An 18,147-nucleotide genomic window follows, 5' to 3' on the forward strand; every position below is an offset into this window, starting at 1 on the left:
TGAATGAAGCATACGGGGCGGCATGGCTGCGATACATTATGATACTGCATTATTTATTGAGTTTAAACTGGAATCGAATCAATCTGCAATCAGTTCGGTATACGTTTTGGGGGAGGTTTGTCCTGATATAGCATGATCATTCAATGCGCAATGTTTGTGAGTGCGGTAGGGCATTAACTCATCAAACTGTACATGACTCTGGGGAAAACCGATGTCAATTGCATTGAAACGATATGAAAAAGGTGCCGTTCGTCTAGTAAACATGAGAAATCTAACACGTTGCATCCACCTAGGAGCATTAGTAATGTTAGATGTGCTTGAGATACATTTTTAGAACGATTGTTGTTAGTCATTACATTCATTACAATCAACACAAAATAACTCAAACAATTTGCTCAATCACGTAAAAAACATGTTTTTTTCGTTTTTGTACAACTACCACAAATGATGTAAGCAAAGGAATCAGACCCATTGGTTGGGTACTCAAGAAACGGAAAAGAATGTTTTACTTTTTTCGCCAACTACTTCATAGTTAAATTGGCGTATGATATGGAGAGTACAACGAGACAGGTATAAATAAACCTTTTTTATCATTTATTAACGTCTATTGGCCTCATTGGCTTCTCAAATACAGCTATTTCACTCAACGATGGTAAAAGTGTTCTCGCACAACCTTTGCGCCTAAAGGTATGCAATGTGAAGTTTTGCTGATATGCATACAATTAAAAGCCACATTCTTTAGTACGTTGAAATTAAAGATGTTAGTGGTTAAAAATACTTTGATCGATAAGTTACTTAATTCAGAATTGGCGAAAAAAAACTAATTTAAACATTGTTAATAATTTAATAGTAAAATACTAAACAAAACATTTATTGAATCAGCAGCCTTAAGCTCTATAACGCCTACTCGCCTATTTTGGTGGAAGAATCAAACCAAACAATCTTTGAATGTATTGTTAGGCTATGCATCTTCCCATTGAACGGTTGGACAGTAATTTACACATTGTTGACAATTTTTTATAAATGATTTGGAATTTACAACAATCACTAATTACATTACTTAAAATAGATGGACAAATCTCACCAGTCATCAATGATGCGTGTTTCTTGATTGAGCTCAATTATTCTATTGATGACATTTATAACGCAAGATTTCAATACCTTTCTCATATACTCCTCAGAAAGCTTCACACACCGACAGTCACTTCAAGTTCATCTACTCTAACTCTACACTACCGTTGTTATCACTCTTCACTTCACTCCATCGTCCATTTAACAGCAATCAGACGACACTTTTACTTTCTTACCTTTGCTGCACTGCACTGGACCGTTCGCAGCGACAGAAGGTGAAATTAAATTAAATACGGAGAGCAAAAGAAACAACCCACCAGATCAAACCCACAGGGCTACAAACCGGACTAGGGAACCTGTTTAATCACGCTAAAGATCACGTGTGTTTGCTTATGTTTTTGTTCCGCTTTCGCGTTACATCGCGTTCACGTCATGTCGGACGGGGGAGAAGTAGCAAAAAAAAAACGCTCCACCAGGCAGGTAAAACCAACAAGCTGACAGATTCATCACCTGCAGCATAGAATTGGGAGTAGTTTTTTTCTTCTTCCTCATCTTCTTCCGCTCACTCCTCTCGTTGTGATGCCTCGATATCCTCGTCAACTCTCCCGCGGGGTCTCGGTTACGCACTGCCGTCGACAAGTTTCATTGACGGCGGTGCTTGTTTTATTTAAACCTACCCATTAATGACAGCTTGGAGTTTGTTTTTCACTTGACAGACGGACTCGGGGGGTCCATGTACTACCTGTGTCGGTTGGTGCACACATCAAGAAGGGTATGTGCCTTCGTTCCAATCAACTGGACGGGTATTTGGTATACCTCCTATAAAAGCTCACACGGTAGCACCACGAGACAACCCGCAAAGAGGGTTGAATTTGCGCTTGGATTAACTAATCATGCCCATAAATGGGGTTTAAACATTCAGCGTAGCAAACTAACCCGAGCAGGCAGTGGCCAAGTTCTGCGCCGATCTTCGCTGCTTCCTTGACACGTTAATGAAGTTGTTGGGGTGAGTTTTTCCGGTTACGATGCGATGGTCGCATGTTAATAAGGCAGGCAACTCGTCACCCTCAGAGCGAGCTGTTAGTCTTACCGTCTCCTTCCGTTTTCGTCTTCGGTAGCACACATACACACACACACACTGTTTGCGTAATCTTTTCAAGCTTGTGGGCTATCAATTGAGAAAAATTATCGGTGCAGTGCGCAACTTCCCAGCAGTACACGTTTATTATCATCAATTTTCACCGGCAAAACGAAGCAAATAATCTTTGATTGTCCATTATCACCTATCAAGAAAGTTTTGTCCGACCAACAGGTATTGAATTCCCCAATTTATCTGTTCTCACATCGTGATTAGATGGCGCTCCTGCTGTTAACCCTTGATGAAACAGGCCTATTTATAGGAAAGTCACAATTCCATTCCAGTGCTAACGATGTACCGGACACTTTCTCACATGCAAACCTCTCACGATAACGACCACTCAATATGCGTATTATCAGCACGAAACTCTATCTTCCCTCGCACTGGCCAGGTAATGCTCCGAGATGTGCCAGACGTCAGTGCAATGTCATCGTAACGAGACGATGTGAGGGGGTTAAGTAGCTGATTGTGGCACGCTAATACCTATTTGCAAACAATCTTTCCATCTGATTGCGCACTCACTGATGCTTTGGGCTTTGCGCCAGCTACATTCCGTGCTGTTCCATTGGACGGTACACAAGCATCTTACCCGTTTTCCCGGCGAGAGGAACGTCTAGACGAGCTGTAGAATGGATGCTACAGAGAGTAGCAAGCTAAGGTAAGTTTGTAGCTCCTCAAAACAAAGCAATAATCTAATCGATCTTGTGCCTGGCGTATGGAAGCGATGGGATCAATGCGCCTATGTGGATGTTTTGGAGACGGCGACGTTACGTGCTGGTGTTTTTGGCATTCTTTGGATTCTTCAATGTGTACTCGCTGCGGGTTAACTTGAGCGTTGCGATAGTGGCAATGACGGAGAACCGGACCGTACAGTACCCGAATGGAACGATCGGATACGTGAGTAGAGCGAGGAGCTGCCAAGTGTGCTTCGGAAGTACTAAGATCATCACTGTTTGCAGGAGCAAGAGTTTGACTGGGACTCCACCACGAAAGGATACATTCTGAGCTCCTTCTTCTATGGCTACATCTTTACGCAGCTTATCGGTGGTTACATCTCCAACGCACTCGGTGGGAACTATGTAAGCTACTTTACCAATATATCTCCAAAGATACATCCAAAAATAATGTCCTCGACATCACATTAGGTCTTTGGCGTTGGAGTTGGTGTTACGGCCGGTCTCACACTGCTCACACCGCTCGCCGCACACGCCGGCTTCGGTTGGCTGATCGCCGTGCGTGCCACCGAAGGCTTCTTCGAGGGTGTAACCTTCCCCTGCATACACGCCATCTGGTCCAACTGGGCACCGCCGAGCGAACGATCGCGCATGGCAACGATCGCATTCTCGGGCGTGTTTACCGGCACCGTCGCATCCATGCTGCTGAGCGGTGTGCTCGCCGACACGCTCGGCTGGGAGTGGGTGTTCTACATACTCGGTGCCTTCGGCTGCCTGTGGTTCGTCGCTTGGATGCTGATCGTTAAAAAGTCACCCGAATCCGATCCCTACATTACCACCAAGGAGAAAGAGTTCATACTGGCCACGCTGCAGCGTTCCGCCGCTGGGGGAGAGAAAGTTCAGCATCCCTGGCGCGGCATCCTCACATCCAAAGCCGTCTGGGCGCTGATCGTGTCGAGCTTTTCGGAAAATTGGGGATTCTACACACTGCTCACCCAGCTGCCTACATTCCTGCGAGGTGAGTGCTCGCTCGTGGGGTGTCGATTATTTTGCTCTTCTCCTGCTTGTCATAACCTTACACTACTTTCATTCCCCTCCCAGACACGATGCACTTTGAGCTGCAGGCGGCCGGATTCCTTTCCGCACTACCGTACCTCGTGATGGGGCTGCTGCTGAGCGTTGCCGGCTATCTGGCCGATCTCTGCCAGATCCGGCGCTGGCTCACGACAACCCAGGTCCGCCGGTACTTCAACTGTGGCGCTTTCCTCGCCCAAACCGTGTTCATGCTGGTCGGTGCCTACATCCTGCGCCCGGCCCCCACCCTCACCTGCATCACGATCGCGGTCGGGTGCGGTGCATTCGCCTGGTGCGGGTTCGCCGTCAACCATCTCGACCTGTCGCCGAAAAGTGCCGGCGTGCTGATGGGAATTTCCAACACCTTCTCGACGGTGGCCGGCATCCTCACACCGATCGTGTCCGGGCAGCTGACGGCGAGCGGGAGCGAGAACGAGTGGCGCACCGTGTTCTACATTGCCGCCGGGATCTATCTGATCGGTTGCGTCACCTACTGGTTCGGGGTGTCCGGGGAGCTGCAGCCGTGGTCGATCGAGGCGCGGGAAAGGGAGCGGGAAAAACAGCGCCAGGACGGTGGGCAGGGGTACGCGAACGAGGGGCTGGTGATGGAGCAGAAGGCTTAGCAAAAAAAAATAAAAAACGGGATAGCAATGTAGCGAAAAGTAATTTAAACGCTCCGTAGGGCACGAAATAATTGGGCCAATTTCAGAGTCGCGTCTTATCTTTAAGCTGGTCTTAAGAAATGTCAAATGGTCGAGCCACAGACAATAAACGTCATCAAAACGGCACAATCATGCTTTGCCAAACAAATGTCTACATCACGAGCTTCTCCTGCTACTGCTCAACGTGTCGTAAAAGTTTGCTTTATTTCCGACCCACCCATAAGAAACCACCCTATATGTACAAGGTTATGCACCTCATAACGATGTTATAAAAATATGCATAAATGGTAAATTACGCTTCTAATAGCTCCACTTTGCTGCGTACGCTAAATTGCGCACATTTCCCGGCTTCCTTCCGCCAAAGCCCCATTTGCACCTTCCGGTCATCCGGTCCGGACGAGCGCGGCGGTCATCTCGCCCGCTAATCACGCTATAGCAGGGCGCCAATGACCAGCACAGACTGATGGATGACACAACCGCTCATCACATTACTCTCGTAAAATTACATCGGAACTAAGCATCATCAGGCTTTAAACGCACCTGTCCCCCCCCCCCCCCCGTGCACCATGTTCACATAGCTGGCTAATATATTCGTTGAGTGTTTCTTCCCAACCTGCATTTCTCCAATAAGTTTGTCTTGTGATATTAATAACCACTCGATGCTTATCATCAATTATCGACCTCATCGTTTCGCTTTCAAACAGGAGAAGCCTTTCCACACTCACTCGCCTGACGCCTGCTGCATGGAGAAAGGATAAATTAATGTTTTATGTTAATGTTTCAATTTCAAAGGAAAAAACAACCCACAAAAAAGCAATCAACACGCAGTAGGCGTTGCGAAATGGTCCTACACTCATCTGCATCTACTGCCGGAGCCGTTGGTAAATCTGTCAATCTGCGGTTAGCTTTACCCTACATCCTGCTCCTGCGATGGATAACGCAGATCAAGAAATCGATACCAAGCAGGAGGAACTGAGACGCAAAAAGCAGGAAAAGCTGCTCGCCAAGAAGGCCGCTGCACGGGAAGCACAAAATCAACTGTACCGGGTAAGTGGATCTGTCTTTTGTTTGGGGAGAGAAAAGGCATGCGAAGGACGGATTGATTACGATCCGGCATCCCGCGGGACCGGTTTGTTCAATTATCGAACCTGCCACTCACCGTGAGGAATAAGTTTTTGTTGGTATCAGCGACAACAACAAAAAACACACACACATAATTAATTCAATTATGAAAAAGGATAGGACCACCTGAAGCGCGAGCGAGACTTTTCGGACCAAACCGAGCGAGCGTTCTTTGCGGACTGGGAAACGCTCTGCGCGCAGGTGCAGTCCGGCCAGCTGGTGGAAGAGTTACGCCAGCAGCAGCAATGCTTTGGGACGGTTTTTGACCGCAAAAATGAATGCATCCGTCGGTTGGTGGGCGCACAGGAGGAGGTTCAGGAGATACACACGAAATGTTTGGCCCGGCTGGGGAACGTACTCGACTACTACATCCGTGAGTTTAGAGGGCATTGCGTTGGAGGGCTGTAAGTTGTAAGCTTTTCTGACGCTTAATTGACTTTAACAGGGCTCAAGGACTTCCTGACCGCAACGGTGCTGGAGCATTACGAAAGCGAGAGCCAAAAGCTTCTGAAAGAGTTCCGCGAAGAAGTCGAAAGCAAAGAGGTAGGGGACGAGTCTGTTAATCCCTCCAAGGGGAGGTGAACTATTACACAAAATAAGCTTTTCTTTATCTTTCTTTCAGAGCTTCAGCACCTCCCAGATGGAGTTGCTGGATGCTTCACTTGCGGAACTGTTGTCCAAAATGAAACAAGACGAATCGAACGATCGTGAGTGGTTGCTTGCGGCCAACAACCAAAACATAAGTGCAGTAAGCAATCGATACGTTATGCCAAAAGTGCAAAATTTTACCCTTCCACACGCACTCTCGTTCTCTCGCAGCAAGTGGAAAAGTGCGAAATTATTCGCGATCATAAGTTCACCGAAATGAGTGCCCTCTACCGGCAGCTGCGGGCAACACTTGACGACTACTTCCAAACCGTGCTGTATCCGGAGCGGCAAGCCGCCTACCATGGGCTCGTCCAGCGCACCGAAGATGATGACAAGATCTTCAACAAGAACTGCTGTGAGATGGCGGTACTGCAGAGCAAGAAGACACAGCTTGAGCATACGCTCAAGCTGGCCCGCATCGGGGCAAGAAGAAAGCTACGCACCCGGCACAACTATCGGCGACTGCTGGAGATGAAGGTGCTGCTGCTGAAGAAACAGCAACAGCAGCTAGACGACGAACATCAGCGCTGCCTCAAATGGATCTGTTCCTTCACGCATCAGCTTAGGAAGCTGCTGGCGGAGCATTTTGCTTGGGGTGAAAGAATTGCCAAAATGGCACTGATCTGTACGCAGTACGAGACGGAACAGGATCAACGGTACGCTGCCAGGTGGTACCAGCCGAAACCGGATGCCGGCAAGCGGCTGCATCAACCAGAAGCACACGACGGTACGTTTGATTACTTGATTCACAAAATTAACCGTGTGGAAGCGATCAACATTGTGCTGCGGGAGGAAAAGTTCCGTTTGAAGCGCGAAAATGATGAACTCCAAACCAAATTCAAAGCCTACTGTGGACTGCACAACATCACCGCTCCGGAAAAGCTACACCTGTGTGGTCGCGAAGCAGACGAACGTACGAGTCATCCGTGAATAATGTCGCGATAGAGGCGGTTACATTTAACTGCGCTTATCTTTAGTTTCACTTAGCTTTTATGCGTTTGGATGGTTGGCTTTTAGTTCCAGATTCTCCAAATTTTAAGTGTTGCTGTACCTTTTTGTCGGCTACACATCCCGCCCATTAGATTGTGCAACTCACCTGACGGCATCCGGTGACACATCTACACCATTCGAGGCTCATCATGCTTCTGCAGCACAAACCAGATTTATCACAACATGACTCCGTCGGTGGCTGTGTCCACCTGAAACCATGCGTAGCTTTAATTTAACGCATCACTTTGGATGTAATCCCATACGCAGCCACCACAACCTAATCTGTATGGCACACTTTTGACGGACGTACAGTATTTACGACCTTCGGTTGGCACGCTTTGGTCGGTAGGCCGTGCCCCAGTCCGAGCATTATGCTAGATATGGGTTGCTATTTATTTTTAATTTCAACACGTTTAGTGCATTTTCCAAACCGACTGTTAAAATCATTTTTCAAAACCGCATTCGTGTGACAAATGGCATCGTTTTGCGTGCGGATTTGTATGCAAATAGAGCAACTCTCAGCAGCGTGTGTTTCACTTTCGCGGTGCGTTTGGGTGTGTTTTGGCGTGCCTTACTGGCCGGGTTGGTTACGGCACACTCACTGCAGCAGGTGCTACGAGTCGTTTAAGGCTGATTTTTCCAAGAAGATATCGCGAAGGGATATTCAAATGAACAGTATGGTACCAATAAATAGAAAATGTCATATAGTGCGTGGGAACATGGTGTAGGTCAATTAACATATTTTACCTTTTAATTTTTAAACACTTAATCGTTATGAAACATTCAAGTCTATTTATGCTTCTTGCGAAGTCTTCTATGATTCTATGGAGTGATACATACTAACATTCAACTTGTACCTGCGTTGGTCGTGTACGTTTAAACCGCGCTTAACCCCATGCTTCATCTCACGCACGAAATCAACGGAGATAAAATTACGCGCTTCTCTCGATGGAACGCAAAATTCTCTCCTTTCAGGCCCGCGGTTGGCTCTAAACTGAGCACAGCTGGAAGAGAGAGAGAGAGAGCGAACAAGTTTACATCGCAACCAACACTAGTCGGACCAGAGTTTGATCTCTCACAAATATTTTTTTTATTGTTTTTTGTTTACTGTTGGAACGTTAAGAAACTAGAACATTTAGGATCGTTCTTTCGTAATAAAGGAAATAACATGTTGAACAGACCATTTATTAATTTTAAAAATTTAACTTGCCGTAATATAATGTTTTATCTAATATAATGTATCTTAAAAACAACTACAATATTTGGAATAATTGCAAATTAATTTCTTCACGTAAAGTGTCTTATCAAACACAGACACTAAAGTTCTATCAAAACTTTACACTTAATGTTCGACCATAGTTTTCAATTTTTTCTTTAATTTTCTCAATCAAGTCCACAATTCTTCATAGAGTTTAACGAAATCCATATCTTACCAGAACTCAAAGAAATATAGTACAACCCATACCTTCAAAGTAACCAGTTCGTATTTATTATCTAGCCATTCTTTTAATAATAAAATCAAATAAACGAACGACCGCCGAACGGCATGAATCCATCATCTCCAAAACGATACGCTGCTCCGTGTCCGCACTAATTTTATGTTTACGTTCAGCCGTGCATCTCCCGCAAAACATAAATCCCGACCATTCTCTCTCCGAGCGACAACCCCCATTCGAGCCAGCGAGAGCGACTGCACATTTCACCCTCTCTCACACGCAGCCTCCTTAGCACGAGACACGGGACGCGAGCTCACCCTCCTACATCGCCCTGGCAACGCTACAATGGTTGCTGAGAGAAGCCAGAAGAGGACGAGAAAAAAAACCCGCACCCCACGAACCGCCGCAGGTCGCGAACTGTGCGCGCGAGCAACATGCAACCCCGGCAAAGCAAACCGACACCTCCAGTTCGATTCTTTCGTTCCGTGCGAGCGGTTCGTACGGTGTGTCCCGCGGTTTATTCCGTGTTTCTTCCGTGTGTCTCGGTATGTTTGTGTGCGTTTCTGTGTGAGTGTGTGTGTGTGTGTGCGTGTGTTTTTGGCGGTAAGCAACCAACCTCCGAACGGGGAGGAGCAGTGGAAGAAAAGGGGGCAAAAAACGCTGACTCCGGTTCGGTTCTGGTAACCGGTTAGCCCAACCGACCTCACGGTTTGCATATGCCGCGACGTGTACGCGCATTTTGTGGAAGAGAAAACTCACACATCAATGCGCTACGGGAGATACTGAAGGAATCGGTGATAACTTACAAGTGAACGAAAGTGAAGACCCTGTGCTTTGCGTTTTTTTTTTGTGTAGCATTAAAATAGAGGTTTTGTGTTGAAAACAAACACACACACACAAGTGCCCTCGAGATAAAAAAACAGAACCTTGTCCCAGTCACCTTTGGCTTCTAATGTTGTTCTTCAAAGAGCGATTGCAGCAAGGTGTCATTCAGCGTTAGCTCGAGACAATGTTCCCTTTGCTGGGAGAAAGTGCTGACCACTGGTCTTAGTTAACCTTCAGCGAAGCTATCACGAGAATTGAGCCTCATCGGGAAAGGAAAGTGTAAAACAAATCCGCAAACGAAAACAACAGTGAGTGTGAGTAGCGCTCATCAAACTGCACCCTCGGTTGCATCGTCAAGATGTCCGGGAACTTGCTGCTTTCGACAGTCTCAAGTGCCTCTCTGTGCGTGTGCGTGTGTATGTGTTGTTTGTTGGCGGTCAGTTCCAGCTCCTCCGTTCAGTTGCTTCCCCGCATAGCCAGTATCACCAGCAACTCTCTTGTCCAAAGTTCCTCAGGTTCAAGTCCACTTGGGCGCACCCCCTTATTCCTCAGCCCTTCTGCTTTTTGCTGACCACGCTTGCACGGCGCGCTCGGGTAGGTTGGTCGGTATCATTATTTGCTTGATTTTGGGCTTCATCGCTGGACGCAACGTGAAGCGGGAGAAGTTTTTAAGGGAATAAACATCGTCCGCGTGTATGTGTGTGTGTGTGTGTGTATGTACAGTGTGTGTTTTGTGGCGAAGACCAAATTAAGCCCGGTGCGCACAAGTGCAAGAATGCTTTACTGCTTAACCGTCTCGTTAAGGTAACCTCCAGCTCCCGGAATCCGTTCGTCGTTCGTTACCTTGGAGACGGTTGAAGTCTTTCGTTTTCTCGCTCATTTTCGCGAGGCTGCTCCAAAGTGTTTTCGACGCACTCACCTCTCCGTTTGTAGTCATCGATTGCTCGAGTTGATTGATTTTTGTTGTTGTGTGTGTGTATTGGCGTTTTGTAAGTGATTATTAAGAAGAATTCATTAGCGGTCAACATGTCGAAAGAATGGTAAAGATTTCCTGTGTTTTTGACACAGTCATTTTTCTTCACACAAAATCTGTGAACAGTGTTTCCTGACTGACGAATATTTCGATTGCATACTGTGTTATTCTTCCGTCTTACTCTTTGTCTCTCTCTCTCTACGCAGCAGAGAAAAAAATGTTACAAATCAAGCAAATTGTGATTGCAGGTTACCGTTACCATTACTATTGTGTTTCATTACGATTTTTCTCTCCCTCTCTCACTTTTTCCCGTTGTCTTCATTTCATCCGCATCCTTGCTTTACAGATTGTACAGTACAAAATTTCAACGCCCAGAAAGTGATACAGATCGGCACAGACGGGACCTGGACCGCCCGCGGCATGCCGCACCAGGTGGAAACTTCCATTAATGACGAATTGTTTGTAAATTTCGCTCATCTGAAGCAATAGTGCGACCTGCTCGTCGTTGTTAAAATCCCCAAAAACGAAAGAAGCAGAAAACCTCCCCTAACTTGCAGCGAGGCTACTAGCGTGTAAGTCTGTGATCCTCTGCTGGAAAAAAGAGCGAAAGAAACCGTGGTGTGTTGTTGTGTAGTGAAAAGTGTGATCGACAAAGCGAAGCGAAAAACATCAAAAACGAAACAAAAAGTTGTGGGTGATTTGTTCCAAAACTCGTATCAACTTGCAGAACGCGGGGCCGAGAATACGGCAGCTTGCTCGGCGGGGCTCGGAAAATAGGCGGCTCGCTCGAATTCCTTACACAAGAACGTAAGTTACCGCTTCACTATTCGCAGGAGGGGTGTAATTGGGGTGGGTTCTTTTCGATGCTGGGAACGTTATTTCTTCTACTGTTTCTAATTATATCATTGACATTTTTCGATGCGAGTTTCCCGCCTCTCGATGTGGAAAGGGTGGAAAATTCTCTTCGCAATTAGCACATTACATTGACCCCAACTTTCAATAAGATTGCCAGTTTGAGTCGGCTAGTTCATGAATAAATATTTCGTTTGCCATTTTGTTGATACTTTCTGCTCATTTTGAGCTGATGAATGACATTGGTTCATTTATTAATTGCATACCATCGCACGCTTGAATGTTTTCTTCTTTACAGAGGTTGAAGCTTCTGCGGGTATCCCAATGTTGTCCATGTCCCAATTTATGTCTATAATTCAAGATGGCATTTTAGTTTGTTTCAAAAGACTGAATTAATTGAAACATTGATTGCAACATGGAAGAATGACTATAAGTAATTACTACATTTATATTTTCTTGTAGTAATGAAATTGATTGCTTATTGTGTTTCGACTGTGAAACAATTATTCTGAAATTATTGTTTTTTTTTTTACTTAACATTGTTGTTTTGATATTGGATGCACGAAGCACTTTTTGGCAGGATTTCAAGATTTCTTGCTTTATGGTATGCATTAAACCTGACAGACCAACAAAAAACATCGCTGAAAACGCATTAAAAATACATCAGCAAAAGTTTTTTTTGCTCCTCTTACCATCTCATAAACGAAACGAATTCATTGCAATGCATTATGAGCCTTTGTAAGTTGCACCATCTTCACGCACTAACACACAGTCAACAATAAAAATTCTTCTGCTCCATCGTCATCGGTACAAGCAACACATTTCAGCGTTTGTCGTTGCCTCTTACTTCTCTCTAATAAAAATAATACTTACCCTTCGTGAACATCCACAAACCGAACCGAACAAACCGAGACGCGTGCTACAACCTTTAGCTGCATTTCATTTCCACAAATGCAGCGGCACTGCACCATTGCCGAAGGTACGGCTTCTGGCTTCTTCGCAAAGGCAAAAGAGAAGTTGCCAAACCGGAGTTTGACTTCCTCGAGTTTTCCTCCTGTGAATGAGTGTGCCTGGTGGGTCCCAAAACGTGTACGTGGGGGCACGCACACAGGCACACACCAATAACCCATGAATTGCAAAAATTATCCCTCACCGGGAGCATGCACCAACTCGTTCACACAAAACGAACCTCAAGCCTGAGCCCCGGCCCGAACGAGCCCTCAGTCTGTTAAACTTCTCTTGCGAAGCTTTGCAAAAAAAACCAGAAGGAGCAAAGAGAAGCATCTCAGAAGACGCATACATACACACACAACGAATAAAGCATAAATTCGTCCATACTACACACCACCCATGGGCCAACGAGCCCAAAAGCCTCGCACCGGGTCTCCGGTATGCTCCGGTTGGTTTCGCCACACAGCATAAAGCGCTAGGCATTAATAAGAGACGGCAGGCAATGGCAGTGGCAGCGGCAGCAGCAGCCAGCAACAACAGCAAACACAAAAACCCCATCCCCAAGATTTCGAAAACTTGAGATCCAGTTTTGCCTCTCCGTTCTGTACGGGAGAGAGGGTTGTCTGCCCCTGTCTCGCTTCCCTTCCCCGAACGAAGGGCTTCCCGATTTGCAGTTTTTGATACTTTGCCAGTTTTTCCATTCGCCGCTTCTGCGGCCTGCCAGTGAAGAGGCCGGGCCCGCGATTCGGTGCATGATGGCGATGCATGGACGATAACACATTCACCCGATTGCACTTTCCGAATCGGCAATCGAATCGATTCAACCTCTTTTTCGTATGCTTCTTCGTTTGCAGATCAGCGGCTGTAACATGCATAAAGGGAATAAATACTTAGCGTCTGGAACGTTCTTCTCTCGCGTTCTTAATGTCGACATTATCTAGCAGCAGTATTTATGAGCTTGTTTGGCTTAAAAGCTTCACATAATTTCGTACTAATCCCTGCCGCCTTGTATGAGTCTGTCATCTCATAAAGGTATGGTACGCAGTGGTAGTCGCCAGATTGGATTTAATTTATTATTCAGTTAGAATTAATTACAAAAGATTTCTGTGGAACGTATCTCCAATACTGCAAACGGTTCCTCCAAACAGTGGGATACCTGAAGGTTATTTATGTTAAAGCCCTCTCGCCATACACCACTGCCCAAGAAGTCATACTCGCAACCTGCAAAACCCCTCGCTCGCAGTTGTTCCCACACAAACCACAGGCATTGGTTCCTTTTTAGAATGAAATTGTTTTAAATTGTGCCTTCTCGCTTATCGAACTCACGAAATTGGTCCAGAACGTACACGGGAAAGGTACGACGCCACACCGCCGTAGCCAACATTCCTTCGTGGTCAGACTTTCTGGAACTTCGTTTTCGCCTCTTTCCACGCTGCTCACGAGCCCGCCACGCGGGAACATTTCCGCGACCCGCGAATCCCCCAAGCATCCAGACCGGTTTTGGCGCAGCTTCTAGCAAGATCCAGGGAATCTGCTACACCGATCCGAGGTTTTGAGTTCATTTCGGGCACATTGTGCATAGGTTTTCCACCGTGCAGGCAAAAGGTCTCCCGCTTTGAAGGTCCCCGCTTTGAGGCTCTCCTCGCAAGAGGTGGTCAAAATGGAAAGAAAAAGGAAACAGGACATCGCTGAAGTTGCCGAAACGAAGGCGGCGAACCTTGAACGGATCAGCCGAAATATTTCGCAACCATTCGTAACGTTTTAGCGACATCGCGCGGATATCTTCACAGGCCCGCAATCTATGCTAATGAGCGATCTAAGACAAGAAGCGAACCAACTAGACCAAGTGGCTGATCTAGTCGGTGAAAGCCAACCTGCCAGTGTCTACCGGATGCGTCCCGGAAGATTTGGACAGGAAAACACTACATCATCAGCTAACGAGCATTCGGGATGCTGCTGGGTGGGGTACGGTTTTACTGTTTGCCTTGGTAGCAGCACTAAAATGCTTATGGGGCAGCTCTGCTCAAAACTGCTTCAGACTTTAGACTCCACTTAGACTCTGCATCTTCCCAAAATAATCCCAGTTTCGCCAGATCAAGAGCCTTCTAGAAGCGGCAGTTTCGGTGCCTTGCTGAGATGCTTTTATGGCGCAAACTCATGGGTAAAAATAGAAAGAAACCAAATGAGCATCTTCATGAGCTGCCTCATGTCTCACACCGCGTCCTCATTATTATCTTGCAGTAAAGCTTTTGATGTGTCTTACATGCTCACTCTCCCCTTCACTGCTTGGCGAACCTGTTGCCGAGCCGAAAGAAAACAGTTCAATGCCACACCGTTAACTAGCACTCCGGTCGTCCCGCACATGAGTCAATGTAGTAAGATGGCGAGCGCCTCCCCCCGAAAGCTTCACCGGACGCCACATGTGTGTAGTAGTTCATTTGCATACCTCATGCTTTTTTATGTCTTTCATCCTATCGGGGCAATTTTTGCTTGCCACTAGGCAATCTCACGCGGTGAAGGTGGAACAGGATGGATGAAACTGAGGGGACACAAGGGGGGAGGGGGGTCGTAAGACAATCTTAAGCTTTATGGCTTGTCGGTGATAGGTTTGAAGTTATCACCCAATCTTAGCTTTGTCTGGCGTGTGTCTTCTGGTAGAGTGAGTGTGTTTATTTCAACCTCACTGTTTTTTGTTTGCTGTGCGAGTGTGGGACTTTGTTTTTTTCTGCCATGTTCAGTAAATTTATTTTAGGTTGGTGATCTACAAACACGCATTTTAATACTGTTTTAATGTGCTGGGAAACAGAGCTTTTTTATTACATTTGCTTAGTGAAGTAGAGCCAAAAATGCTGTTAGGTTTATAAAAAAAAATTAATGGAATTTATTCACCTAGCGTTATGGCTTTATTTTGGTACATTAATCGCAGGCTTATTGGCTTAGATGTAAAACTATGTCTAAGGCTATTTTTATTCCTCAAGTAATGTTTTATGGAAATGATGCGATGATATGCGATATTGTCACATTGATTCCACTTGTTGTAGACGGTTTATGTACAATTCATAATAGATCACAAACTATGTACTGCTACGCTATATATTAAACTTTAAAATGCTTAGAAACATTAAATATTGGGATAGTTTAATTGCTACAAAGTCTTCATAATTTGGAGTTTTTATGGTTTATCCCATATCTGATTAACTCCAATTATCACATTTTAATACATATCACATCAAAAGTCGTAGTTTAAATATCTTTATAAAAACGATGATTTTTTGAAACTGTGTATTGAAATATTATTCCAAAGCTTGACAACGAATAATAAAAGCGTCAACCAAAACAGTTTACGCACACGATTTTCTAAATGGGAATACTAACAAGTGAAAGCTTGAATAATCATGGATAGTAAACATGAACAATCCATTAGGTACAATCTAGCAGCAGTTATCTTTAACTTCTGGTTTTTTAATCAACTTTAGATATAATAAAATGTTATTAAACTATAAAGTGAACCTATAACTATTCTATACAAATGAAACAGAATAAAAAAGGCTAATAAACTATACATGAGCAATGCTTTCCGAGCCAAAACCCAATAAAACCCCGTCATATGTCAAAACAGATCAAACGAGCTAAACACGTAAAAGGCAAGAATTTCCCATGAAAAAAAACACTCAAATTGATTGTCTTCGTTCAGTTCCTAGAACGGCTACATCGGCGACTGATTACGCACAACTATTCGCACTAATTAAAATCGTTGTGCGATATTCTACCTTCCTGCTTTGCTATTTCGCCCCAGTCACAGCTTCTTAATTGTAACACCACCGCCCCTTCTTCTACCACCAACAAGCTCCAATCCCCCCATCATCTTTTCCGCACAAACGTACAAACAAAAATAATAGAGCAGTTAGCGTATTAAGCGAATCGATCGTTTCCGCACGGTGGCAAGAGTTTCGGTGGCGTAACGACGAGAATTAATCGCTCCTTCGCTCTACAGCACGGGCCGGCCGGCTGGGGCGACGCTTTACACACACATAGATTCCACTCTCCCATCGAGGAGTATGTGAAGTGTAGGAGGGGTGGAGGTGTAGGTTTGCAACTTTCTAAAACAACTATCAAACAACTATCAAACGACGAACAACGAAACAATATCATCCGTTCCGTACGTGGATGATGATGATCGCCGCCGGTTGGTGGTTTGATTTTGTTTCTTTTTTCTTTCGCTCCTCCACCACATCGAAACGTTTTTCCTTCAAACCCATGGGGATGGAGATCGTTTTTCCTTCGATGCCGAAAATTGCCATCAGTGTGTGTGTGTGTGGGCTGTTTTTTTTTTGTATTTCATCACCTAATTTACTCCTCTCTTCACTTTCGCGCATTCGTCAGGGTTGTCTGGAGCGGTTTTTTCCTCCACCCGCTCGTGCATGTCACCTGATTTTTGTTAAGACACCCTAAGCTTTTCCCTCTTCCGTCACACACACACACACACACACAATCCCTATGGCCATGTCTAGCAAGGTGCGAAATCTAATTTAATTACCATTTTATTCGATCCCTTTACGCTGGCAGCTGAGCAAAGCAGCGTGCAGCAGCGTCCCGTGCAAATGGTGAGAATTTCGATTGACACTCCGCTATGAAAACCGAGGGAGAGAAGAAAAAAAAAGCCACCTTCCCAGAAAGTGGGAGAGTGCAATCAACCCTGGGAATGTGTATATGACACCAAGTGAACTAGTTTTTCCTGCCCCACGAAACTAACTCGTAAGCTTCCCTCGGTCGCTCCTCCACTATGTGTTCACATGCGACCGGAAGAAAGTGTGATTCTGGGTACGATTTTCTCACTTTTGTTTGGAGGAAAATTCGGAAACAGCAGCCCTTACAAACACACACACACACACGCTGCTTTGCAAATGAGCTAGTGAAAGTGTGGAAAATTCAATTAGGATCAGATGTGGTCGCGCCATTTTTTGTTTCCTTTCTTTTCCATGCGTGCGCGTGCTTGCGCTTTCGAGCAAACATATTAAGCCGACATGTTTCGTGCGGTGATTTTTCCTGCCTTCCTGCACTGGGAAAACCGTACCATTTTTCTTTCTCATATTTTAACGCAGATAGCGATCAATTGTCGTGTCACAATCAACACGAGCACCACACTGTCGGCTGTGTTGCTAAATTAAATGTCAGGTGTCGAAAAACCGATGAATGGTGTAGTGAAAATGCTCGCCAAGCTCTCAAGATGGGTTGGGGTGGGCGGGTTGTCAAATCATCAAAACCGTGGAACCGGGAGAGCTAACTTATTGCACCATTATTCTGCGATGGGTGCACAGTGGCAAAAATTGGTCGCTTCCCATCGGCGCGGGACATTCTACAGCACGGGCTTGGCCGGGATTTTTCGGGCACAGGGAGCACCACGACCGCCACCACCACTAGCACACCCCATCGACAGCTGTACCGGAAAGTGGGTTAATGGTGAAGGCTGTATCGCCAGGGAATGGAATCTCTCTTCCAGACGCTTTTCCCCGTGTCAACCAGGGAAGGTTAACCACTTTGCCAAACGGGCGAACAATTAACTGCCGCAGTGCAGAAAAGATTCGTGGGCCCGGCCAGATAAATCAACCGACCTTGCCCTCGCTACTTGCTGCTCGGGCTGCGATCCCTTGTTCAAACGAGCAAACAAAACAAAAAAGCGGCTCAACAAACCGCCAACTCACCCGATTGCTACCGGCCTGATAATGGTGTC

General features: G+C 45.7%; 3 protein-coding genes across 5 annotated transcripts in view; all 3 read left to right on the forward strand.

The window, feature by feature from the left end:
- The first annotated feature begins 2,303 nt into the window (after positions 1–2,303).
- Positions 2,304–4,767, forward strand: LOC120952275 (sialin-like). 2 transcript variants are annotated; one of them, XM_040371519.2, is made up of 6 exons: positions 2,304–2,383; positions 2,601–2,867; positions 2,932–3,106; positions 3,169–3,288; positions 3,355–3,901; positions 3,985–4,767. In XM_040371519.2, exons 2-6 carry the CDS (start codon positions 2,839–2,841, stop codon positions 4,578–4,580), a joined length of 1,467 nt encoding a protein of 488 aa, XP_040227453.2. In that variant the 5' UTR covers positions 2,304–2,383; positions 2,601–2,838; the 3' UTR covers positions 4,581–4,767. The 2 variants fall into 2 exon arrangements, with proteins under 2 accessions (XP_040227453.2, XP_040227454.2); XM_040371520.2 differs by lacking the exon at positions 2,304–2,383 and having other exon boundaries at positions 2,588–2,867.
- A 670-nt stretch (positions 4,768–5,437) lies between these two features.
- On the forward strand, positions 5,438–7,597 carry LOC120953651 (uncharacterized). Its single transcript, XM_040373786.2, has 5 exons — positions 5,438–5,666; positions 5,862–6,114; positions 6,187–6,284; positions 6,364–6,489; positions 6,561–7,597. Exons 1-5 carry the CDS (start codon positions 5,550–5,552, stop codon positions 7,317–7,319), a joined length of 1,353 nt encoding a protein of 450 aa, XP_040229720.2. The 5' UTR covers positions 5,438–5,549; the 3' UTR covers positions 7,320–7,597.
- Positions 7,598–9,264: 1,667 nt separating this feature from the next.
- Positions 9,265–18,147, forward strand: part of LOC120948923 (mucin-17) — an 87,821-nt gene continuing 78,938 nt past the window's right edge. The window contains exons 1-2 of one of the 2 annotated variants that reach the window (XM_040365786.2): positions 9,265–9,418; positions 10,960–11,420. The gene's annotated coding sequence lies outside the window, so the exon portion shown is untranslated. The remainder of the gene's footprint in view (positions 9,419–10,959; positions 11,421–18,147) is intronic. The other variant, XM_040365788.2, reaches the window with a different exon arrangement.

The sequence above is a fragment of the Anopheles coluzzii genome, chromosome 2 (genome assembly GCF_943734685.1).
Source record: "Anopheles coluzzii chromosome 2, AcolN3, whole genome shotgun sequence".
Classification (NCBI taxonomy): domain Eukaryota; kingdom Metazoa; phylum Arthropoda; class Insecta; order Diptera; family Culicidae; genus Anopheles; species Anopheles coluzzii.

What these genes read in the sequence shown, in the direction of transcription:
- LOC120952275 (XM_040371519.2), top strand. Translation starts at nt 2,839, where the DNA reads ATGGATGCTACAGAGAGTAGCAAGCTAAG. An exon ending in ACAGAGAGTAGCAAGCTAAG is followed by an intron (nt 2,868 to 2,931) that starts GTAAGTTTGTAG and finishes GGCGTATGGAAG; the next exon opens with CGATGGGATCAATGCGCCTA. An exon ending in GCTGCCTACATTCCTGCGAG is followed by an intron (nt 3,902 to 3,984) that starts GTGAGTGCTCGC and finishes TTCCCCTCCCAG; the next exon opens with ACACGATGCACTTTGAGCTG.
- LOC120953651 (XM_040373786.2), top strand. Translation starts at nt 5,550, where the DNA reads ATGGATAACGCAGATCAAGAAATCGATACCAAGCAGGAGGAACTGAGA. An exon ending in CACAAAATCAACTGTACCGG is followed by an intron (nt 5,667 to 5,861) that starts GTAAGTGGATCT and finishes GAAAAAGGATAG; the next exon opens with GACCACCTGAAGCGCGAGCG. An exon ending in ACAACCAAAACATAAGTGCA is followed by an intron (nt 6,490 to 6,560) that starts GTAAGCAATCGA and finishes GTTCTCTCGCAG; the next exon opens with CAAGTGGAAAAGTGCGAAAT.